Source organism: Acinonyx jubatus, chromosome B1, assembly GCF_027475565.1.
Source record: "Acinonyx jubatus isolate Ajub_Pintada_27869175 chromosome B1, VMU_Ajub_asm_v1.0, whole genome shotgun sequence".
NCBI lineage: Eukaryota > Metazoa > Chordata > Mammalia > Carnivora > Felidae > Acinonyx > Acinonyx jubatus.
The window spans coordinates 102,556,811-102,582,911 of record NC_069382.1 but is presented as its reverse complement, the minus strand read 5'-3'; the positions used below and the strand labels follow the sequence as shown (position 1 = coordinate 102,582,911).

The 26,101-nt window shown below is 39.2% G+C and overlaps 1 protein-coding gene and 1 long non-coding RNA gene across 2 annotated transcripts in view; one reads left to right on the top strand and one right to left on the bottom strand.

The window, feature by feature from the left end:
* The window catches only part of SYNPO2 (synaptopodin 2), a 171,046-nt gene that overhangs the window by 131,047 nt on the left and 13,898 nt on the right, over positions 1-26,101 (top strand). Inside the window, exons 2-4 of the mRNA XM_015077479.3 lie at positions 2,012-2,163; positions 5,603-6,414; positions 8,855-11,037. Of these exons, the coding sequence (XP_014932965.2) occupies positions 2,012-2,163; positions 5,603-6,414; positions 8,855-11,037 (3,147 nt within the window). The remainder of the gene's footprint in view (positions 1-2,011; positions 2,164-5,602; positions 6,415-8,854; positions 11,038-26,101) is intronic.
* Positions 794-25,081, bottom strand: LOC128314477 (uncharacterized). The gene is made up of 3 exons (XR_008296176.1): positions 23,231-25,081; positions 22,366-22,447; positions 794-1,119 (listed from the first exon to the last, which is right to left on the bottom strand). It is a non-coding gene; the product is annotated as an uncharacterized LOC128314477 (long non-coding RNA).

Sequence of the window (26,101 nt, the reverse complement as noted above, 5' to 3'; positions counted from 1 at the left end):
TTCAATAGTGTCATAGTTTTGGAACTTAAAGGTATTCTTTTACTTTCAAGAGTACCACTTAAAATTTAAATGGACCAGGAGAGGGGCACCTGGGTGGCTAAGTTAGTTAAGGATCTGATTTCAGCTCAGGTCATGATCTTGTAGCCCATGAGTTTGGTCCCCATGAGTATCATCTCACGGTCCATGATTTTGGTCTGTGCTGACAGCTCAGAGCCTGGAGTCTGCTTCAGATTTTGTGTCTCCCTCTCTCTCTGCCCCTCCCCCACTCTCATTTTCTCTCTCTCTCTCTCTCTCTCTCTCTTTCTCTCTCAAAAGTACTAAGCATTAAACATTTTTTTTAAATAAATGGACCAGGAGATATAAACTTAAGCCTATGTTAGTCAACATATTGATTATCATTAAAACCTTAGCAAGAATCAGTGGGCAACTGTTGTAGGTAAGTTGATATATGTTTCATGCCTAAAATGAACCTGGCTATGAAAATATTCTTCAAGAAGCATTGCTTACCAGACTGAGCTGTCTGGGCTTAGAATCTTGATTTTAATAAAAAGGGATCATCTTGGTAGAAAACATCTACAGTAGTATCTGAAAGTGTTCTTAAGTTTGAAATTGTATGACATGCTACATGGTTCATTGAAAACTATTAAACTCACATTATAAAACGAAACCTAAACACATTAGTATCACTTAGGGTCCCAGCAGGAAATAGCTGGTATGCTCAAAGGAGTAATTAAAAATAATATAATGCAGGGACTAAAGGCAGGTTTAAGTGAACCAACAGATGATACTGAAGCACTGGGAGATAAAAAGCAGAAGCTACTATTACCTTTAGGCCTGAAGATACAAGAAGATGGAATGTGTTATTGCAACATAAGAGTTAAGGCATCGTAGAGGAGCTATGACTCTCTAGATGGAGGAACAGAGCCATTGCCAAACTGTGACCCAGCAGGTTCAGCAGGGAGAACATCTACCTGACCTCTCATTCCTCTGCTCTTTGATGTCTTAACTGGGGCTTCCTGTTGACCAAATCCAACCAGGGGCACACAGAGGAGCTCAGCCTGTGCTGTCTCTAGAGGCCAGTGCCCGGAGGGTGGAGAGTGGAGAGGGTGGAGAATGAAACTGGAAAGGCAAAGGGAGAATAATCAGCATAACATTTTACCATTATCATAATTCTACAGGATATAAACCTCCAATTATTCCACTAAGGAGCTGGTGGGAGCTCTCAGTCATTATTCTTGTCCTCTGAATTTCTCCTTTCCAGGTTCTGAAAGTTCTCTTTTAGGTTTTTTTTTCAATTTTTGTTCCATGTCATTCTGTGCAAGAACATGATGCAATCTTTATAGCAGGGATGTTTTTATTATTTGCAATATAATCTTTTTTTTCTTTCCTCTTTGCTAAACTTTGCTTAGTATCAAGACTTGCATAGTTGATTTCAATAAAGGATTTTTCTCTTTGACATTATTCTTAATATCCTGGCTGCCTAAGTTCCCCATTATGCTGGGATGGCTTTCATTAGTTCATTTAGCTGTACAGTGCTCTCCTTAAACTGTCCTGCCCTGTATCTCCTTCTTAAAGTCAGTGCTCCATCCACGTCAGCAATGGGAAAGGTTTTAAAATTTTTTTTTAATGTGAGAAGTCACTTTCTGACTAGCGTCAGACTTCACAATGTGACATAATTATTTTTAATGTAAACTCAATTCTTTTAATACGTCTGCCCTCACTTTTCTCTGTTCTTTTTTTTATTCCAGTTCCTTTGTCATAGATTTACTTCCCTTTTCCATTTATTTACAATGCTATGAATTAAATGTTGACTTGATGGTACATAGTGCATTGTGTGTGTGAGAGGGGTAAGAAGTGTGTAAAGTGGTCTTATAGGTCGAAAGGTGGATTAAAAACCAGAGTTAATGTTATAGTCTGCAGATCTATTTACCTCTCCCGAATAAAAGTTTCTCAGAGAGGGTGGCAGTGTTTTTACACGTTATATGATTCTAACTATTGCTTTCCTTTTCAGATCCGAAGCCAGAGCAAAGCCTCTGGGTCTGGGCTCTGTGAGGGGGATGAAGTGGTTTCTATCAATGGCAACCCTTGTGCAGACCTTACCTACCCCCAGGTCATCAAGCTCATGGAGAGCATAACAGACTCTCTCCAAATGCTCATCAAAAGGTACAAAAGAGTTGTTGGAATATATGTTTTCTCTTGAAGTTAGATAGGACTGACTACAGCTTTTACTACCTATATAATTTGTCATTTATGGGGAAATTGGGGTTGCTCTGTAGAAAGTCAGTTTAGTTAAACAGAAGAACCACCATGTTTGAAAAATGGAAGTTCTAATCAACTTAATTTTCTGGTTAATTGAGAATTAACTTGAAAATCTTTGTTTTATGAACTTTGTTGAAAATCTTAGGTATTTTAGACTAGCTGTTTAGAAAGCTCAGTATGTTGAACGTAATTTAATACTTCTGGGTCAAGATTTTGTGGTGGGTCAGGATCACTAAATTATAATTCCAGATTCACAGATGAATTAAAAATGTTTAACTTAACTATAGAGAACAAACTGATGGACACCATCAGACGGGAGGGGGGTGGGAGGTTGAAGGAGAAAGGGGACAGGGATTAGGGAGTGCACTTGTCATGATGAACACTGGATAATGTATGGAAGTGTTGAATTACTATATTGTACACCTGAAACTGATAATAACACTGTATGTTCATTATACTGGAATTAAAATTTTAAAAATAGCAGCAATAAATTCCATTAAAAAGTGTTTAAGTGTTAAATTGTTATATTGTACAATAATTTTTTATAGAAAGAGAATGCCTAGGAGAAGGAAAAGAACAACAAAAACCCTAAAAGCAGCTAGATTTCTGCTTGTCAGGACCTCCAGTAAAAGCATTTGGGTATGGATAAAAGCAGATGGTTAGAATAAAGGTTTTGGGACTATTAATGGAAATCACCTGTTACTCTGGTCTCTCCAAATATCACCCTTCCCACCTAACGGCTTAAAAATGCACTAGTAAACTTTAAACACTAAAAGAAAAAAAAAAAAAAAAAGAATACAACAAGGGCAATCACAAAAAAAGAAAAAAAAAACTACAGCATGAGCGTTTTTGCAGTGTGCAAATCACAGTACTGTGTGCAAATTCAGACTGACTTTGCAAGTGAGGCTCTGACCATTACATTGTAATGAATCCGGAGAGGAAAGTTCTGGCTTCTTGGAGAGAGCCTTCAGGAAGAAGATGTCAGAGGACATCTCACATAGAATTTAAAGCTCTCCAGGTTTTGTCTTAACTCTGCAGAAACACTACATGCAGCATTACCCCTCTGATAATCATTCACTATTGATTCCATTTCTATATACACATGAACTCAGCAAGGCCATAATCTTGTGAAAATAAAAGAAATATAGCATTATTCTTGGAATCTCCCATCTAAATATTTAGCCATCAAGCCCAATGTTCAAGCCCAATATTTAGGATCCTACTTAATTATAAAGCTACCATTTGCTTTTATAAGGAAACTAATGGGAAGCTTGCCAAGTGCGGACACAGTGTTAGCCATACTCATGCATAAATCTGTGAGGTATCAAAGACGTCCATCTTTGTAAAAGTTTAATCATATCCCAAATAGGGGGAAAACCTTTATCTAATTTATTCCCTTTTTAGTGTCCTTACTCTGTCAATGAGGCCAATTTCTTTGGAACATATTTGTGGTCTGGGACATTCCCTGCTAGTTCTTGTTTTGATTACAGTGGCTATCACTGGGAAAATCCTTGGTGATTTAGAGCCGAGCCTCTGGTACGTATTTGCTTTCAGAAATAAATGAACTAGTTCTCTGCTACTTTTAATAATTGGAAATATGATTATTATTATTTTCTCTTAAGAATTTTGACTTTTACAAAATAAATCATTGATGAGATTCGAATGGAATCTCAAATTAAAATCAGCCCAAAGGCAATCATCACCATCATTGTCACCACCACCACCACAACCATTCTGGATAGCTGAACATTGTACCTATGTAGGCTGAATGGAAATGAAATCTCTAACCTCTGTTGCTTTTATGATCTTTACTCTTGTACATCCATTTTACTTCTGCTACCAGTAAATATTAACATTTATCTAAACCATTGGCCTGTATTACAGTCTATAAGCCTGGAATAAATTCAAATGACTCTCTTCTCAGCTTCCTAATTGATCGCTAACATAATTCAAAGTGATTTAATCTACTTCCATCTGAGGCCTTCCTAAATTAAAACTCTCTGACCTTGTGGTACCATCAAATTTAGTTGCATGGAGTGTATTCATCATTTCCTATATAAGAAAGATCTAATTTGCTATCACCATGTTTTTAAAATGCTGTATCATAATTTTTTTTTTTAATTACTGGGAAACTTTACAGATTACTTCCTTAGAGAAAACTTCATTTCACTTGATTGTTGGTTTTTCATTGTTTTGTTCAGTTTTGTTTTACTAAGTGCAGTCAAAAGCAAGGTTAGGAGCAATTGTTTTGAACATTAGAAATTCTATCAGATAGATTCTAAGATATATTCTTTTGGGTAGCCCCTTGAGTAGGGGTTCACTCCCTTCAAGTGATGACTTGGCATTAATCAGGGTGCATTTTGAAGGAAGACAAAAGGGGCAGAGATAGACACTGCTGTTTTTTGCTTTTTTTTTTTTTTTTGAACTTACAAATGTGAGACATGAAGGCATCACCTACAGCTATTCTGTAAATGATGCTTCTGTTCTAAAAGCCGTTAGAATTTTGAGTTTTAGCAAGAAGTCATTTGACTCTTAAACTGGCATTGCTTCTTGCAAACCTAGGTTTGCAAAACCAACTGAGAATGGTTAAGGTCAGAATCAAAGGATTGTGGTGAGCAGCTCTGGACTTCTTAGGTGAGAGATAAAGAACAGTTTGATTTCAGAGATCCTACAAGGAAATGCTCCAAGACACAGGTTCAAACAGGAGAAGGGGAGACATCTCCGATTATAAATACTCCATGACTCAATGATTCATTGCAGCATGGAAAGGATTTCTCTTTACACAAGAGTACTGGGCTGGGGTCCACTTATTACAAAACACATGCTCACTGGAGTTTGAAAAACAGCTTCTATTTCATTCCTTTCAGGAAAGCACAGCCTCTAAAAGGATTACTTGAATTATGTGTATATTAATATTGTTCTGAAGCTGCGGAATATGTTTATGTGACATAGTGTTCAGACCTAAACTTAGTCAGTAAGACATTGAAATGCTTTGTCATATTAGAACAAACATGGTTATTTGAAAACACACAAATAGTTACAGATAAAGGACATCCATGAAGCTATAACCTGTGCTTTTAAAAAATAAAAGCTGAATTTAGGATGGATTTAGGTTCCATAATCTTTTGTAAGCATTTTGGCTTTGCTTTAAAGAAAAGTTTATTTGGAAGATCCTTAAGTAATAAGATAAACATGTTGCCAACTTCTGCTTTCAAATATGTTGCAGTTGACATTTAGGAGGAAATATTTTGACGGTATCATGTATCATAAAAGTGTTGGGAAGTTCTTTGGCAGGTGTAACACACTCCAGTTTAACCATCTGGACTGATTTTTCTGTGTGCAGACCATCCAGTGGAGTAAATGAGACTTCCATTTCTGAAACTGAAAACAAAAACCCTGAGCATCCCACCCATGAGCGGTGTGTGGAAAGTACCACTCTGCAGATTCGACCAGCCACAAAGAACCAGCACAGAGAGTTCTATGTTGCCTCGATCAAGAGTGGAGTTCCTCTAACTGAGGACCAAGGGAGTGGTCCTGGTTTTTCTGAGAACATAAAAGAAGAAACAGGCCTGAGCTACCATGTGGCTCCCTACATGCCCGACTCCCAAAGAGGACGCTTAGCAGAGGAGGTTATCTTAAGGGAGAAGGCAGAAGCTGGGCAGCCAGGCCCTGTGGTTGAGTTACAACTGTCCCTTTCACAAGAGAGACACAAGGGTACAAATGTCCCTGTGGTGGCTCTCCTGGGAGCTGAAAAATCTAAGTCTCCTGACCCAGATCCTTATTTACAACACGACAGGATTGTCCACATAAATTCGGTCCCCACGAATGAGAAAGGGGAGCCTTCTCTGAGGTCCAGCAAGATAATCCAGATCTCCAGTGGCAAAGAGTTAAAAGTGATCCAGGGAAATGAAGCAGGAGACAAGGGGCTGCCCCGAGTGGAAGTGATACTCGACTGCTTGGACAGGCAGAAGACGGAAGGGTGCAGGCTTCAGGCAGGAAAGGGGTGTGTGGATTCTCCAGTGGAAGGAGGGCAGTCAGAAGCACCTCCTTCTCTGGTATCCTTTGCAGTCTCATCAGAAGGCACAGAGCAGGGAGAAGATCCACGCTTGGAAAGGGATCACAGCAGACCTCACAAGCACAGAGCGCGTCACGCACGTAAGTCCTTCTCTGGGGCCACTGCTGGGCTATCGGAAGGGGCTTGGGAGCTTAAAGCTTTTTGCTGCTGCTTCCCTTGCATGGATTTTTTTTTTTTTAAGATTTTTCTCATGTCTCCTTGTGATTTGAAAAAATTATTAATGCACAGAATAACAAATGTGAAACTGTGGAGAATACCAATTTCTGAAATGGAGGCACTAAGTGTGAAGTTAGTAGTAGATTTAAATGCTATTTAATGCAGTTTCTTTTATCCCCAAAGGCACAGGAGCTGCTAAAGAAAATAATATTGTTAAATGTGTCCCTTTGATTTGTCTCAGAATGTTGTAATATTTCAAGTAAAATGTCACAGGGGAGTATTTGAAGTCATTGTGGACTCTGAGTTTAAATGTCAAAAACCGTGGAGTCTGCTTCTGAGAGATGTCTTTAAAATGCAGGCTCCACCACTGATATTAAAAGCAGATCCTCATTTTGAAAAAAATCATTGTGCAGCTTGATGATGCTTGCAGAAGTGAGTTTGATGGACAAGGACATGTGGAGTACTGAGCAGTTACATGAGCCTCTCCGTTTTGTAGGTCTTCATTCGACTGCACAGCATTTCATCTACCTTCTAGACACAGAAGTCATTCTCCAGGGCCATGTGGAGGCATTTAAATGCCCCCAAACACAGAATATATTTAAATTCAAGGCTGTTGACAGTGTTTTGTTTTACCCAGGGGAGTGATCACCAGAAGGAGAATGAGGATAAGAATGGCAGTTAGGTTTTATGATTTTTGTTATTTTCTTTTCTCTCCCTCTCTTTTTTAAACAAATTTTGGAATTCCATTTGAGGAGGTAAAGGCTGACTGGCAAAGGCACTTGAATGTATGAGTGACACACAATGGTAATGAACTCAGTTATTCAAAGTAGCATACGAAATCTCCTAACCTATCGTTATTCCTTTCAAAGCATATTTTTAGCATAACCATTTGTAGCTTTATTGGCAAGTGCTGTTAATCGTCCTTGTACTTGAAGCATCTGTATGCATCTTCACATTTGTAGCCTATCAGACAAGTGTATTAAGGCAGTATTCACATACTTTACATGTTGACAGTGAAGTTTTAGCAACAACCGTGCAACTGTGACTGTCAATTCAGTAGTAAGTTGTGTAACACTACTCAGAAAGAGGAATTACATTTAGGAATGATCACACTTTCTACTACTTTCTCCAAATAAAATTTGATTGCCAGGGAATATCTGTAACTTTGTCATAAAACTGTTCACTCTGATTCTATTCTATTTTTAAAAAATGAATCACTGAGCCTTATATTTTCCAGTGACAAAAAAAGCTAATTTTTAATCATAAAATATTCAACATGTTTTCCTGAAATTTCCATGTAACTATTTTAAAGAATTCAGAACTTACTTGTGAATCATGCTCCTTATCATTATATACATGATGACAATTAACTGATGCTATAAGTTAATTTTCCACCAATTTATTTTTGTAACCATAATGATAAAATTAAAAATTTGTATATAAATGTTTGTTACTTTAAAACCATCAAACTCTCATTTTAAATGATTTAATTCCCGCATCAGCTTTTCCCCGCAGTTAAGGGTCACCAGTCACATAGTTTTTAAATTTCCTCAAGATTTATACTTATTCTTGTTGCCACTAAAGTAGTGTTGGATTTCCAAAATAGCAATAATTTTTCAAACAAATTTATCTAGACAGCTTTTTAGCTTAAATTTCTTAGATGTATTCACAATGATCCAGTGTTCTGAATTATTAGCAATTATTGACTCAATGCCTTCAATTATTATTCATTCTGTTTTTTGAACTTATATTAATCCAGCCTTCATGAATACAAAGACTCTGGGGGAGATGTCAAAGTTAAAAAAAAAAAAAGAAGAAGAAGAAGAAGAAAACTTAAATATTTAAATTCATTACATTAAAACACTTAGGTAAATAAAAGTTTCTTGCCTCCCCACCCCTGTTTTAAAAATGCTTGAAACCAGTTTTATACTGACATTTTATTTTTTAAATATGGAAGTACAAGGTATGTCTTAACTTGTTTTACAGAAAATATTATGTCCTTATATTATTTCCTTTTTAGTTTGGATTACATCCTCTTAACTGACATTTAGTAGCCAGCGTTTATTGTCCAAGTATAAAGATCCACATGCTATGTATATTCTAGTCAGTATACGTAAAGATGTATTTATATGAGCAAGTGAAACAGACCATTGTGTAGTTACATATATCATCGCATGTCATCATAAAAGTATACATTTTGAAATAAATAAGAGAGAGAAATTAGTTAGATTGTTTCAGAACTCAGTGGCTAATTGTAAGCATGTTTTTTTCATATTCACTTTTCCCCAGGAGAGTTGACTTCTGGGTTGCTCTGAGGGCTTCTTGGAATTCACCAACTCACTATAATTTTTGTACATTCCCTAGGGCTCAGGAGAAGTGAAAGCCTATCAGAAAAGCAGGTGAAAGAAGCAAAATCTAAATGCAAAAGCATTGCCCTCCTTCTAACCGACGCCCCCAACCCCAACTCCAAGGGGGTGTTGATGTTTAAGAAGCGTCGTAGGCGGGCCAAGAAATACACCCTAGTCAGCTACGGCACCGGTGAGCTTGAGCGAGAGGCAGACGAGGAGGAAGAAGGAGACAAAGAAGACAACTGTGAAGTAGCATTTCTGGGCACGAGTGAATCAGAGGTGGATGAAGAGTTATTGTCTGACATTGACGACAGTGCACAAGTTGTGAACTTTGACTGGGATTCTGGACTAGTGGACATCGAGAAGAAACTGAACAGAGGGGACAAGATGGAGATGCTGCCAGACACCACGGGCAAGGGTGCCCTCATGTTTGCCAAGAGGAGGGAACGAATGGATCAAATCACAGCCCAAAGAGAGGAGGAGAGGATGGGAGGAGTGCCAGGCAGAGAGCCAGATGCTGCCCAGACAGACAGCCTGAGAACCATGGCTTCTTACCAGAGGAAGGAAGAAGAGTCTGTGAAAGTGCAGAGCTCAGTGAGCAGAAGCTACATCGAGGTGAGCCATGGTCTTGGCCATGGGCCCCAACAGAATGGCTTCAGTGGGGTGTCCGAAACGGCAGAGGCCCAGAGGACGGTCCCTATGAACAGAACAGCCAAACCCTTCCCGGGGTCTGTGAGCCAGCCTGCAGCCCCCTTCTCCCCAACCCGGAATATGACGAGTCCCATCGCGGACTTCCCTGCGCCTCCACCTTATTCTGCGGTCACACCTCCACCTGAGGGCTTCCCCAGAGCAGTGTTGAGTCCCACAGCTGGCCCAGCGCAGCCTCCTCCGTGGCCCCAGCCTGCCCCGTGGTCCCAGCCAGCCTTTTACGATTCATCTGAGCGGATAGCTTCCCGGGATGAAAGGATCGCTGTGCCTGCAAAAAGAACCGGAATATTGCAGGAGGCCAAAAGGAGGAGCACGACAAAACCCATGTTCACTTTTAAAGAGCCCAAGGTGAACCCGAATCCTGAACTCTTGTCACTTCTTCAAAATTCAGAAGGCAAAAAGGGAGCTGGAGCTGGAGGCGATTCCGGACCCGAAGAAGACTACCTCAGTTTAGGAGCAGAGGCGTGTAATTTCATGCAGAGCTCCTCTGCCAAACAAAAGACTCCGCCTCCTGTCGCTCCGAAACCTGCAGTCAAGTCCTCGTCCTCCCAACCAGTAACTCCAGTTTCTCCGGTCTGGTCCCCAGGAATGGCTCCAAGCCAACCTCCTGCCTTCCCCACGTCCAACCCATCGCAGGGCACCGTTGTCTCCTCCATCAAAATAGCCCAGCCTTCCTACGCTCCTGCCCGGCCCACGAGTGCTCTGACCCTGGCTGGTCCCTTCAAAGGACCACAGGCAGCAGTGGCCAGTCCAAACTACACACCGAAGCCAACGGCTCCCGCACCGACAGTAAACGCCGCTCATGCTGGTGCAGTGGGACCATCCAATGAGCTTCCGGGAATGAGCGGGAAAGGAGCCCAGCTCTTTGCTAAAAGGCAGTCGAGGATGGAGAAGTACGTGGTGGATTCAGACACTGTGCAGGCCCATGCGGCTCGCGCCCAGTCTCCCACTCCCTCTCTACCGGCCGGATGGAAGTACTCCTCCAACGTCCGAGCACCTCCTCCTGTGGCCTACAATCCTATCCACTCCCCCTCCTACCCTCTGGCCGCTGTCAAGTCTCAGTCATCAGCCCCACAGGCCTCCAAGACAAGCAAGAAAAAGGGCAAAAAACCCCTCAATGCTTTGGACGTCATGAAGCACCAACCATACCAGCTAAATGCATCCTTGTTTACTTTCCAACCTCCAGATGCAAAGGATGGCCTCCTCCAAAAGTCATCCATCAAGGTCAATTCGATGCCAGCCATGAAGCAAGCTCTTCCCCCCCGGCCAGTGAATGCTGGCTCGCCCACTAATGCGCAGGCCTCATCTGTGTACTCGGTCCCAGCATATAGCTCTCAGCATCCCTTCTTTGCAGAGGCCACCTCGCCCGTCAGTGCGTCGCCAGTGCCCGTGGGCATTCCCACCTCTCCAAAGCAAGAATCAGCCTCTACATCTTATTTTGTGGCACCAAGGCCGAAGTTCTCAGCCAAGAAAAGTGGTGTCACAGTTCAGGTGTGGAAACCATCTATTGCGGAAGAGTGATCTTGTAGCCGAAGCTGAGTGTCCACTTTGCTTGAAACAAATTGTTTGCAGTGTTACTTGAGTCCCCGAGAATGCCTAGCAAGTCCTCAACTTACTTAATTTCAGATGTCACTTCCCAATCTGGGTCCAAGGAGCATAATATTTTTAATGAGTCAAAAATCTAACTCAGATTGACTTAAAACATATTTATCTTCTTTGCACACTTAAAAAATATGGGAGCACCCCAAAATAGACATGTGCCATTATATTAAGTAAGCAGGATACTTAGGATTTATGCTTTAGTCACGAGAAAGACAGTGATCAGTGTTATCAAACCTTGCACACAGCCTTTATGTAGTGTAACAGCTGTGCTCCTGTGGTGAAAAGGTTCAAGTGTAGTGAAAATATAACATGTATTGGCTGAGATTTCCTTTTTAAGTAGTGCTTTATCTCTATTACTAGTGTTAAGGGATAAGAAATTTACTGAGGACAGGGATCAGCTCTGGTCTGTCAACCTCAGCCACCTGTTTGATATTGCAGAGAAGGTACTTCTGGGGGTTGTTGAAATGTATATAGTTTAGTAAGAAGGGTAAGAAAGAGGGTGTCAGTAATTACTGAGCACTTATTTTGTATTAGGTTCTTTGCCAGATGTTTTACCTGTATTAACTCGTTTCAGAAGACTTCTTTAAGGTAAATGAGATAGGGCAAGAGGGATAATTATCCTTAGAGACGGATTTCTATCTTCTCTTCCCAGTTTACTTAAGAAACTGAGTATGTATATATCTCCAATTGCCCATGAAAGTGTAAGTTTGTTTTCCTCAGCTGAGGCAAGTGGTAGGGTACAGTATAAAAGAATAATGTATAAAAGGGTGAACAGGCTGCAGATAAAGGTACACATGACTCTTATTTTTCCCTTGGGAAAGCACATCACTGAGGCATGAAAGGTTACTGACTACAGGGGCTGATTGTGAAGCACGAGGAACCCCCTATGTGTGGAGGCCGTAGGGTGAGAACACACAATGATTAATTTCTGAGTGACCTCACAGATTGTTTTTCCTTGTGTTTGTTTTGCTTTCTGACTACTGCTTCTCCCACTGTTCCTTGCAATTCTATTCTCGCACCTTCACTTTGTTATTTATATTTGATGGACCAGGAGGATTCAGGCAAGGTTACCTTGTAAATTGGATTGGTCACAGACCATGCCGTCATCCAGCTGGCTATGAAGTTAATAATGTTACTGACAGTAAACCTGAAGACCTTTCTCATGTCTATTTTAAGTCCAAGTCTGACCAACCATGGAAAATATTCAACATGAATTAATGTAGAGAACCATAAAGCATTTTTGACAGCTTCAAGGAAAACCATCTACTCAATACAGGAGATCTGTTTAGAGACCTCTTATAACAAACAACTTGCCTGGTTTGAGGGTACATGGTACCAATTTAATCCTCTGAAAATATCTGTATTCCTGTTCTTTTACTGCTGTCACTGTCAATCTGCTATATTTTTCACTATCCTATTAAAATATTACTTTCTTCTTTATCTGTTTAATGTACATGTTTTAAAAAATAATCTTCCCTGATGAGCTATTCTGACCTAAGTCACTTCTCTGCTATGTCTCTTCTATTGTTCCCAAAACATCCGAATTTCTTTTTGTGAGCATATTCATTTCTCTGTACGTTGTAAAACTGCAAGCTGCCCATTGTAAAACTCTAAGAACACACAAAAAAGAATTAAGTCAGCAACAGGGCAATGGGGCTGTTTCTTCTGCTTTTTTTTCCTGGGAAATCTTCCATTGCCTTTGGGGGCAGTTTACCTAGAGGTTTCAACCACAGGATGTAGCTTGGTCTCTCATTTGCCTTTTTGGGAAATCAATTAGGAAGATTAGTACAGGGTAAAGGAAAAAGCAATCTATCCATTATATAACACTATTGTTTAGTATTACTTGTTCCCTGCAAAGGAAGTCTGTTAAATGCTGTGCATTTTGCATTCTTTTCTAATAGAACAACAACAAAAAAGGCTTCTTGAGGTGAAGCAGGAAAGATCGTTTTTATAACTTTGCATTCTTGACATAGCATTTAAAGAATGGCATGAAGTAGAGGAAAGATAATGCAACACAAGGTAGTTAATTTGAGATCACCAGTTCAAATATGGCCTAGGATGGTAATGACCCACAAGTATTCCCAGTTGTCCAGGGGTTTGTGGTATGTAGGAATGAGAAGTGTTTTCAGTCCATTTCCTGTAGGACAGGTGGCAATCTTAGCAGAGCCACTATTTGGAGTTGATGACTAAACACACCACTAGCATGACTGGGAGTGTCATAGAGTTCCCAAAAGGCTTCTCAGAAACATGCCAGGCATGCAGTCAAACATCCACAACTTTGACTGGGAATTGGAAACATAGGTCTCATCTTGAATCAGATGGTCCTACATCTTATGGAGGAGGGGTGGGAATCCTCCCAGACTGTATCTGCAGAGTGTGACCACACAATGAGATGGGGGCAGTGGGAGGGAAAGGGACCAAGCCAGCTCCCTGGAGTAAGAGGGATTCCCTTTGCCACTTGTCCTCAATCAGAGAGCCTCCTGGGAACTTGCATGCCCAATAAGCTGTATGCACCACCTTTCAGGTTGCAGTTATGGGAATGATGTCAGTGTGGCAGGTGGGAGGCTTAGAACTCATGACCTCAGCTTCCCTCCCGTTGGGAACCCTTTGTATGATCTGGGTGTTGTTGGCTCTGTTGTGGTAGCAGATGTTTGACCGCTTGGTCGTGAGGTATGAGGAGGCAGGTTTTGTTTAGGTTTTAGCACCTTGCCTTTTCCTCTGTCCTTTGTTAGCTTAACTTCCAAGCAGAGTGCTTGTGAAGTCAAGTTTTCTTCGTCACCACGATAGCAATGATCATTTCCTGAGTGCCTGTGTTATGTTAGGTGCCTTATGTACCTTATCCCAAAGAACCCACTGCGAGGTTTACAGGCACCGGAATATAAAATAAAATGTAGTCACAGTCACTGACTTACTGCAGGACCTTATGCAATTTTTTAGCATGAGTTTCCCCTTAATAATGTCTCAAACCTGTCTTCCTGACTGTTGTGCGATGAGTCTGCATGGCACTAGATACTCCAGGAAGAAAGGTGTATGTAAATCTAAATATGGCAGATTCCTGTCTTATAGGGGGTAGACTGAGTCACAGAACTGGTAAGATTGGAGATCTGAGCATTGCCACTTCAGTCTTAAAACATTTCCAATTTTATTTCTCATATTTCAAGAATAAACACATTCTGTTGTGAGAGAGGAAGAATCACACTGTTTTCCACATTTTGACTATTCATTGATAGTAGAAAGCATAAGTTTTTAGGCATATGTGTCATGAGTCACATTTGGATAGTCATTCTGGAGCATGTAAAACTTTGTATTTCAAAATATATCTAGCATGACTGTTGATGATAACATGTATCTCATTTAATCTTCATAAGAACCAATTCATTTAATTATAGGAAAACTGATCCGAGTCACAAATAGTTCTTTCAAGCAAGCTGGGGTTAAAATTCTTTTAGGTAGTGCTGACCCCTTTCAAGAAATGGGCTTCTTCATGGGCAGCTGAGTGTTATCACAAAGCCTAAATTCTAGCCTGGCAGCAAGAGTCACATCTGAGATGTCAAAACCAAATGATCCACATTTAAAGGGTGTGGCCTAGCAAATGTGGGACCATTGTCCTATTTACAGCCACTAGGTTAAAGAACTTTGAAGGTCGTTTGGTTGCTGACAGGTGTATCAAACACTAGGACTCCATGGCACTTTCACAGGGAGGCCTCTTAAGAGCACAGAAGACACATGGCTGTTACTGTCTGAGTGTGGATTTAATCTTTCAGACAAAAGCCCTTGCGGTGTATCATTTTATCCAGTCATAGAGTTGAGAAGCCGCAAGCACCCGTATTCTAAGGGTGAGTTCCTGAAACCCACTGCTGTTTATGAGTCACAGCCGGCCTGGCAGGAAGGGTATTTGAAGTCATGGTTATCAAAAAGAAGTGATTGTTTTCTGAAAAGCTAAATGCTTAAAATGCTTCCAAAGGGAGGCAGTGGGTTGTGTGCTCATTCCCTCTTAAAATCAGAGTTGTTGAGTTTGTTTTAAAAATTGCTAAAAGTTCATGAGAAAAATATGTAAATTCTAAGAACCAACATTATATTCTCTGACACACTGACCCTCACTGGTCTCATGTCCCCTTATCACTGGACTCTGGGGGACACAAAGACTCATGTAACACTTCAGTGCTGCTGAATTCGTCAACAAGTATTCTGGGAAAAAGCAGAATTGAATTCTTCTCTAGACTTCCCACCAGGGTTGGCTAAAGGCCATAAAGCAAACTAGCAAATTCCCACAGGACCCAAACACCAGGCAAAATCACTAAAAGAGGCCAGCCTCCATTTCTTCCTCTATGGTTAAAAAAAAAAAAAAAAAAGAAAGAAAGAAAAAAAAGAACAAAAATTTTAGGCTATTCTATGGAGTAACAAGCCAATAAAAACCAGCCTTCAGGAGGAGCCCCCAAATCAAACCTATCCTTTCCTTGATGTTATCAGGTACAGCCAATTTCTTAACTTTTTAAAAATTACTATGTTTCTATGGTATATGTATGTCTACACTAAATTACCATTTGGCACTTGGAAATCACAGAGCTACCTACTCAGAGGCAATTGAATGAAAAAATTTTAATTTGAAAATATCAAATCCTGTGAGACATTTCTCAGACTCTTGATTTTATATGAGATTTGCTGGTTAATGAAGTATATCTCAAGTATAAAGAAAGTTAGGCTTATACAGGGCCTATAGTTTAAATAATTTTTTGTTATTGATACATAGAATTTCTTTTATTCCTGTTACATCATCCTTGATATGTTTATCTAAATTATGTGTGCTTTGTGACTGGTGAAATATACATTCAGGGTCCCTAATAAAAATAGTCATAAGGACATACTTTCCAGCCTATCTTCATTCCTCAATAAGTGTAATAATAGTCAGAAGCATAATAACATTCATATGTGCCATGGAGGAATCTTGCTTTCACAGCCTCTATTTCTTGAGCTCCTCATTAACTATTAATGATTTGTTCATGGAAAAACAAAACAAAAAGCAAAGGATTGACACTAGCTCAAAGTTGAAAAGAAATGCATAATCTAGGAATATAAACGGAGACAATTTTTCTTCTTGGGAATAAATATCAAAAAGGAAAGTATTGGATTGGGTATAGACCCTGCCATCATCCAGCTGGCTATGACATTTTATTTTATTTTATTTACTTATTTTTAAATGTTTATTTATTTTGAGAGAAAACGTGCGCATGGGGGACCGGGGGAAGGGGCAGTGAGAGAGAGGGAGAGAGAGAATCTCAGGCAGGCTGTGCACTGACAGCTCAGAGACTGATGTAGGGCTCGAACTCACAAACTGTGAGATCATGACCTGAGCTAAAATCAAGAGTCAGATGCTTAACCAACTGAGCCACCCAGGTGCCCCTTGAGAAGACATTGTAGAAGTCAGAGAATCTTTGATATCTTTATTTGGTGGACAAATGTGTTTTCAAAACCCCCCAAAGGCCCTGGGTCAAGTATTATGATCTAAAACAGGATTATATGGATGGGGATGGAAGCTGTAGCAGTCATTTAGACAACCTTGTGAGACCTGAGGAAAAGACAGGAGGTGGCTTCATGCATTAAGTTTCTACTATGTGCCAAGAGCTGTGTTAAATACTTTCTGTAAGTTATGACAATAGCTAACATTAACTGAGCACAAACTTTGGGCCCTGAATTGTGCCAAATAACTTTCATAGATTATCTCTTTTCTTTTATTGACATATAATTGACATAAAGCATTATATTAGTTTCAGCTGTACAATATAATGACTTAATATTTGTATTTATTGTGAAATGGTCACCACAATAAGTCTAGTTACCAGCCATCACCACACGGTTATAAATTTTTTTTCTTGTGATGAGAATTTTTAAGATCTACTCTCTTAGCAACTTTCTAATATATAATATAGCATTATTAACTGTAGTCACCATGCTGTACATTATATTCTCAAGGCGTACTTATTTTAAACCTGAAAGTTTATACCTTTTGACCACCTCACCATTTCAACCATGTCCCCCGTTGCCCCCCACCAGCAATCACCAAAGATTATCTCTTAATCAGTAGTCCTTATGAAATTAATACTATCATTATTCCCAGTTTATAAATTAGAGTTGGGATTCAGAGGCATAAAGAAGCTAAAGAACTTGTCCAAGATCACACAGTGTTACATAGTGGACTCTGGAGTCAATGTGAACTTGCACTCCCAAACAATTACAGTGTGATTTCATTCACTCTTCAGAATGACCCTGAAAGGAAGGTATTACTCCCAATTTACAGATGAGGTATAGGTGTCTGAAGCTCAGAGAGGCTAAAAAACTTGTCCAACAATCACGAAGCTTATAAGTAGTAGGATAGGGTTGGAACTAGACATTTGTCTGAGATCCAAGCCTGGACCCTCCCTTCAGTACCACATGGTGTCCACCATCTCATTAGACCCCAGAATACCATTCCCTGAGACCTGTAAATTGTGTGCTCCCCAAACTAGCAAGAGCTACTCTGTAGGGGCTTTATAGGTGACTTTGACCATGTTGAATGACATTAGAAAGGACCCCCTTACCAAGATTGCTCATAAAATCAGATGCTATGATAGTATGTTGAAAGTGAAGAACAGTCTCTGAAAAAAGAAGCACCTGTTTAATAGTTTAAAAAGATGGATTTTACGGTGATTTTGTACTAGTTACCTAAATTCTTTCATTTTCTTATTTCAGGATGAATAGGTGATATTTATGGGCTGAGACTGGAAGGAATGTCACTTAAAAAAATAAAGCACAAAGTCTTTACATAAAAGGAAGTGCTCTCCTAGGCTTCATGCCATTTTGACTAAGTGTAATTCAGGGAACGTCCTTATTAAATAGTGAATCAGCACCCAGCTTGGCTTGCTATTAAAGCAATAATAACTGAGACATATCAACAAGAATAATTCTAAACAGAATAATGATGAGAGGGTCACAAGCTTCCAGTGTTTCAAACTATAATCTAAAAAATAATCATCACTGGAAAGTTAGAATTGCATTAAGTCTCTTCTGGCTTGTCTATCCTGGATATGCATGAGACAGCAAACCTTTCCTGCCACAGTGTCCTCAATGGAGGATTTCTCAACAGTATTTCTGTCAAAGACTTCTCAGCAAGGACATTGTTACACCTTATGTTTTTTCCAGTAGCTTTTTTTTCTTCACCTATATCTCATTGTTATTTTGAAAACATCTCCTGAGAAACTAGTGTAATGGATTCCAAACATGGGTTTGAACATTCCCGTCACCAACCTCAAGGAGAGAAGATGTGAACTTCTGATTTTATTGTAAAACCCCCCTCATTATATTTGTAGAGCTTCACTGCCTTAATTTAAGATCATAGAGCCATTAACAGGATGATAATTACAAGGGCTTCTTATACGCTGGCTGCCATTCTAAACACTTAACAAATGGTGACTTTTTAGTCATCACAAAATGACTATAAAGTGGATACTGTGATCATTCCACTTTGCAGATGAGAAACTGGGGTAAAGAAAACTTAAGGAACTTGTCTAAGGAGGTAGGGATAAGCCTGAAGACCAGACAATCAAGCACCAGAGCCATTCTCTAAACACAAGGCTACATTACCTCTCTTGATCCCAAGACAATGGTCACAGATAAAACGAATTGTCCATCAGAGCAATAAGCTTTACCTGTCTCAGAACTAACCCAAAAATTACTTTAAATCTTCTAAATCAAAGTAAGAAATATTAAAAAGACTTCTTAAGAGTTTGGTAGCCCCAAATGATAGACACTTGTAAGCAGGTACGAGGGGAGGGGAAAAGCTATAGTTTTATTTCTGCTGGCCTATCTTATTTGCTTATAATGCAATAATTGGCAGGGGGAAGTCTAACATTTTTCTAGTTGCCATTGAACAGATATGCAATAGACCAAACTCCTCAAACACCCACTTCCAGCCAAATAGTGTCATATTTTACTAGGGCTGTGTAAATTTATACCAGGTAAATAAAGGGAAAAAAGAATAGCGATGAAGAGAAATCTCTCAAATTTTAATAACAACAATGCTGAAAAACATTTCTCCCAGTTTTTTAATTAAAAAGGCATGGTTTGATTTAGGAGATGCAAAAGGTAACCAGTCCTTAAATGAAATTCACCTATGATTACGTGGGACAGTGCATACAAACAGCAAGCATACAGAGGCACAGCTTGTAATGGGTAAGTGTGGACCCAGGCCAAACTGCTGGGAGCTGCATCCCAGGCCCACCTCTTGCCACTTGGGAGACTCTAGGCAGATGATTCCACCTCTTTGAGCCTCAGTGTCCTTAGCTGTGAAATGAGGACAATAGTAGGTGCACCTCACACATTGTGAAGACCACACGAATCAATGTGTTGTGTGTATAGAACGGTGCCTGGCACATTGAAAGCATTCAACATATGTTAGCTATTAATATTATTGCAAAGGCCACTTAACAAAACAATAGCTACTATTTCAAAAACTTCCAAGGAAGAAAACACACACACACACAACGATTAAACAAGTTCTTTTGTTTTCTTCTGTTAGTGTGAATTCCAGTTTAAGGGATCTAACACAACTAAAATAGAAAAAGCAGAAGCACTGTGTATAAATCTCCTATGGACACAAATAATCTATTCTCAAGAGTCTTTTGCTGAGAAATCGTTTCTTCTCTGTTTTCTTACTGAAGCTTTGTATGTCTATATTCCTCTCTATTCAGCCTGTTGGACAATTGTTTTCTTCTTCATCTTCATCTGTTGTACTAGCATTGTTGTAAAAATATACAAAATGAGACCAGGATTCAAAAAGACTGGTACAATATTTAAAAAACAACAACAACGCACCCTTAACATCAGCTTTGAGACTCCACTGTAAAGGACTGTGTTCAATTCAAAGTATCAATGTTAAATAAAACAAGTGGGGGCACACTTAGCACTATAAAGAGAATTCTTATGGCAAAAGGCTTGTAAATTAAATATATTCTCAAAATTGGGTAGCTGGTATTCTGAGTAAGGTTCTGGTAGGATAGTTGAAGCTTAAATAGGTCTATCACACAGAAAGTGGAACAGCTGGCAGCCCGATCGCCGAGGCTACCCCAATTCAGCCCTGCAACAGTTGGGGCTCTGACAGAACCTGGCTGACCTCTGAAGGCGCTGCAGACAGCTGTTCTTATCCCTCCTCCCCAACACTGTCCCAGGACAAAGGGTCAGTAACCTGGCCTTTTTAGAGTAATTGATCCCCTTGCCTGAGAAGCGTGAGCAGTTTCCAAAAACAGAGTGAAACCTCTATCTGAAGAGAGCAAACTCCCAGCTCACAGAGCAAGTGATGAAAAACAATTCTCAGAAGCTGAGTGACTGATGTAGGGAGGAACCTAGAATTCCAGCTGCCTTTAAAACCCAGGGAATTTTGGTGGGTTTTCTGGTGTACTTCTAGACTCTTTATGAGTCAGAAGCAGAAGTCAGGGCTTAATCTTGAAGAGAAAAAAAAAAATCAAAACAAGGTGAGATGCTGAAAATTTTATCTGAAGCCAAAATTGCTTTTGTTTCAAATACATTTCCATGGATTTAGTTCTGTTTCCCTTCTGTGCCATTTAATTACATTTTTTTCTTAAAAAGTAAAAAACAATATCTCTTTCTTGAATTGCATAGCCCTCAGATTGGTAAAGTAATGTTCACAAAGCCTTCCTCTAGAGCTAAAAATCACCAAAGAATAGGCTGGCCTAATATAAGTAAAATGCTAAGCGTCATACCAGTTCTTCCACAATTAGGTCTTGTTTTATTCTTATATCACACTCAAGAATTTATTGATGATCTTGCCCGCTGGACCACTTGTTAATGCTCATCCGATGGCACCAATTATTATTCTTCATATAAACCCAAAAAAGCTAACTAGATTTTGAATTCTACATTATGAAACATCCAGCGAAATGTTACAACTCAGTGGGTGGTATTATTGAAATAAAAAGCAAAGCAAATGATATCACTTAGAAGTCTTTATTTTAATTGTACGTTTCAGTTTACCAACCAATAAGATTTCCTTTATATAGAGCACTTTGGTTTTAGCCAAGTATTGCCTTCACAGTGTTCAAACACACAGTTTTCCAACCCTTGTTCCCCGGGGGAGATTAAGACCTTTTCCCCACCCTGTTCCCACCTTGGAAATTCTGATTTAGTAGGTCTGGGTGGGGTCCAGGAATTTGTTCTTGTAACATACATCCCAGGTGATTCTGATGCTAATGATTGTGAACCACGCTCTGAAAAACACTTTTCTAACCCACAAAACACTTAGGTCAACCTTATTCTTTGAAACCCATAAATAATTTTCCAGTTTATCCAGTCAGACACAGCCAGACTTGTCAACTGCACCCGATTTCAAATGCTCTTGATGCCTTGTCTGAAGTGAGCAGGCATTGAAGTGCTGAACTTTCCGACTGGACTTGATACCAGAGGTCCAGGAGATGGCAGCAAACTCTCTTCCTGCTCAGAAAGTGCTTCCCAGGCAGCCATTCTAAAACTTGTGAATAATTTGCTCTAAACATTCATTTTTATTTATTTTCTTAAACAGAAGAATAAAGAAGGCCTTCAGATGTGATTTTATCTGACCCCCTGCTTCTCATCAAGGCTGAGAATAAAGATTTCTAGGAATAGAATGATACAATTTTATCATCTAGAGAAGGGACTGTACAAAGTTCCTTGGCTGTTTTTTCTTATCTCTGGCGAAAGGGATTGTGGGACTTCCCTTGGCTGTAGGGCAATAGAGTATGTTACCTCCAGTCAAAAATGTTCTTACTAATACCTAACTTAAATCTCTCCGGCAGTCATCAAAACATTTTTATTTGGGGATCTAGGCTGAAAGAGAACTTTAGAGCAATTAGCCTTTTAAAATGAAAACAAAGATGATTTAAAACTTTCAAAACTAAAAAGAAATTTGTGTACTTTAAGGATCACAGGGACAAAGAGCCCAATGTTTTTGCTGTGCCTTTACTTTAAGATGGTCAAATGGTGTGGTAGATTGACAAAATGCAAAATCAGTCGGAAGCTGCTTAAATATTAGAAGAATGTACAGAACAAAGGGACAAGTAGACCCACTGAGTAGCAGCTTTGATTACCACAACAGTATTGTTTTTCAGGTCTTTGACGCACTGAATTTATTTCTAACACAAAAAGGATGGTGACTTCTGGAAGTTCCGTAATATGAGATAAATGTCTACTTACCAGTGAGAGGAGAAGAGACCAATGAGAGATAGGAGAGCTGGATATTTGAGGAACTCTGGTGTGGATGAGAGAGTAAACGTCACTGTTGATGAAAAAGAAATGTTAGGACTAATGAACAGAAGTTACAAGGTAGTAAGTTTCAGTTTAACTTAAAACTTCAAAATCTTGATGGGGAAGAGGTGGAGAAGGAATTAACATATATATTGGACGCATAAATGTTAAGAGCTTTAATACATGTACTTAATTTCATTCTCATGACAACCTTATTTGGAGAAAAGTTACCCTTATTTTTTTTTTTTAATTGATAAACAAACTGGAGCTCAAAGAGGTTAAGAAAATTGCCCAAAGTCACACAAATAGTCCTAAAATGGCAGACCCACTGGCTGACTCCAAGTTTATCTTTCATAGCCTGTGCCTTTACCACTGCAATGCCTATCAGGTGTAGTGTAAAAAGAACTCCTATGTCTCATGGAAGCTAGATTGCAGGATCTCCAATCCCTTCCATCTCTGACTTTTTATAATTTGCTATATAAATATCTTCTTTAAAAAATACGGGGGGCGCCTGGGTGGCTCAGTCAGTTAAGCATCCAACTTTGGCTCAGCTTTGTGAGTTCGAGCCCCACATCAGGCTCTGTGCTGACCACTCAGAGCCTGGAGCCTGCTTTGGTTTCTGTGTCTCCCTCCCTCTCTGCCCCTCCCCTGCTCATGCTGTCTCTCTCCGTCTCTCAAAAATAAATAAACATTAAAAAAAATTTTTTTTTAATCTGGGTTTTTAGGTTCTGAGAGTATTTTGATGTAGTTCAATACTTTTTAAAAGCCAAATTCAGTTTAAAACCTGACAAAATAAAATTTCTCTGTTCCTTACCTCTTTAATTCCAGGATCTTTGCCACAGGAAACACATTTTAAAATTAAATACATCAGGGGTGCCTGGGTGGCTCAGTCGGTTGGGCAGCTGACTCCAGCTCAGCTCATGATCTCGCTGTGTGTTTGAGCCCCACCTTGGGCTCTGTCCTGAGCCCTCAGAGCCTGGAGCCTGCTTCCGATTATGTGTCTCCCTCTCTCTCTCTGCCCCTTCCCTGCTTGCTCTCAGTCTCTCTCTCTCTCTTTCTCTCTCAAAAATAATAAACAATAAAAAAAAATTAAGTACATCATTTCTCTAATGAGAAAAAGCAGAGCTTAGAAGAGAATATTTTTTCTTTTCTTGAAGCCATGACTAGAATGATTTGCTTCGGTTCTAGCATCCGGGAAGTGTAATTATAATTACCCACGACTATTCTTGAAACACACACAGATAATGTCTGGAGGAGGGAGAGAATTGTGAAACCCAGAGCAGCCTGTAGGCCCCAGCAGCCACAAGGTACCCTGGGGTAAGGTGAGAAACAGCTGACATGCTGTAGAGCAGAACTTCAGTAGCCTCTGCTTATCATTTCACCTGCATCACTAGACCTCCATCCTTTGTCGGTAGAGTGCTCATGTTCCATTATATAAAATTATGTCAAATGTATCATACATTCATACAGAAAACAGTCTTTTATAAAGAAGAACAATTTAGTATTTATTTTCTTTGCTGTCACTATTCAACCTCTGTTTTGTTGTCCTTTTGTTGTTTAAATTTCTATGATATTCTACCTAGCACGGTCAACCATGGTCAATGTCAAAATCCTGTCTTATGAATGGTGCATAAATGTTTAAATATCAGTGTGTCGAAGTCACATGCAGGCTTCATTTTGTGCAAAAAAAAAAAAAAAAAAAGTACTGATCTAGACTGAACTGCATTTAGCAACTAGTTGCAACATTGAAGTTGCATTTCACCTGGAAATAACTGACCCACAGTAATAAATTGTAGAAGATTGTCCCTCCTGCCCCCGCCTCCTTTAGGCCCTTTAAGTGAAGAATATGGAGATGACTTTCCTCCTAGCTAAAACACACACAAAAGCTCCATCTTAGGTCATACCCTTGTGTGACTCCTGATGGTCAACAACTGTTGGTCTACTAATCATATTTTAAAAGGAACTTACTTGCATTAAAATTACCATTTCCAAAATAGGCCAAGGTTAAGAACAAGGATAGAGCTGAAAAGTCTGAACACTACGATCAGAAAGGGTGTCATAATACTTAAGAACTAGATCAAAACAAATCTGAGCAGAAATTTTTGACAGGTGTAACTTAGGAATCTTTTTACAAATAGATAAGCTCTAGACACTTCTTTTTACATCCTTTACCCAGTGTTTTTTTTTTTATTTTTTTGTTTGTTTTAATGGAGAGTTGTTTAAGAATTTCAGACATACATATTATGAACGAGCCTCTTCTCTCAATCTCAAATGTGTACTTATAAGGACCTATTTTGAAGAAATGTTCTTGGGAGACGTCTGGTAAAAGATATCTCCACATTCTTCATTTGTATTTGAAAAGTATACCATCCTGACCATCATTGTATACTCCACTTTAATCTCTTTTTCCCTCTTTGTGGCCTTTTATCTATTTCAGAAAAACAATCATTCATCTGAAAACCCCACTCACTTTATGACATTCCTGTCTCTTTAAAATAAACTGACATACATGAAATTACTGCGTAAATCCCTCAGACAAGAAAGATTTCATGAAATAAAACTTACCACTTGGACCAGAGAGATGTGGTAAGGCAATTAAGCAAAATTTTTCCTATTCTGTGCTTAAGGAAATAAGTTGTTGGTGATTTCCTGGATGAAGAGTTGTATTTTTTTATGCCTAATTTTAAACATCACTCTGGAGCCATGTTTTTGATGAAGGAAACATAAATATGACTTGGCAGTAAATCTTAAATTTCCCAAGAACAGTAGTTTAAACATTTTCCCCAGGGACCAGGAAATGAATCAAAGGATCTATTGCATAAGCTTAGAAACGTAATGGACAGAAAAACAGAGACAAAGATCAAGTAAGTCATTTTTCTCCTACTGTATTTTCCACATCCTTGGGAAATAATGTTGTCACATGTTGCATACTTGTTGATGTGTCCTTGTCATTACCATTAACCAGCTCTAGTTTGTCAGTTTTTTTAATGCAATTAGGAGTTGTGATTGAAGGATAGCTTAAACACATGCCAGGAAGAAATCTGGAGAATGTTGTCAGGCAAAGGGCTCAGTCAAGTATGCATACATTTCTTAAAAATTCTTACTCCTAAAATCTTTATTGGTAAAATTTTTCTCTGAGAAAGTCAAAACCATTCTACTTAGAAATGAGTTTGCTTAAGGAGTATTAGCTCTGCATTAAATAGCAAGCAGATAAGCTATAAAATATATTTAAAAATCATCTCTCTTATCCACACTTTTTTCCTATAGGCAAATGCACATTCATGGTGACTTTTCTTTTTGTGAATGAGGGAGGGAGGCAACAGTGGCCTGGATTTGTTTTAAGAAAAGTATCTAAGGTATTATGTGCAGCTAAAGCTATATTCAGACACTTAAACACATTTTAAATAGGCTTTCCAGTGTAAGTATTAATTTTATACTAAAATAATGACTCTCCTTTATTAAGTGCTTACTATATTCCAGACACTGACTGTTTTCTTTACAAAAACCTTCCACAATGTCAACAATTCATCTATTTTGTACAGGATCAACATCCTTTGTTTGTTGTGGAAAAAAACCCTTTTTTTTCTCTATAGAAACTGATGAAATATGAACTTTTAATATGTTATTCAGACTTTTACTGTTCAAATCTTCTGTGAAGAGAAAGCCTCTGTTCAGAAAATATTTT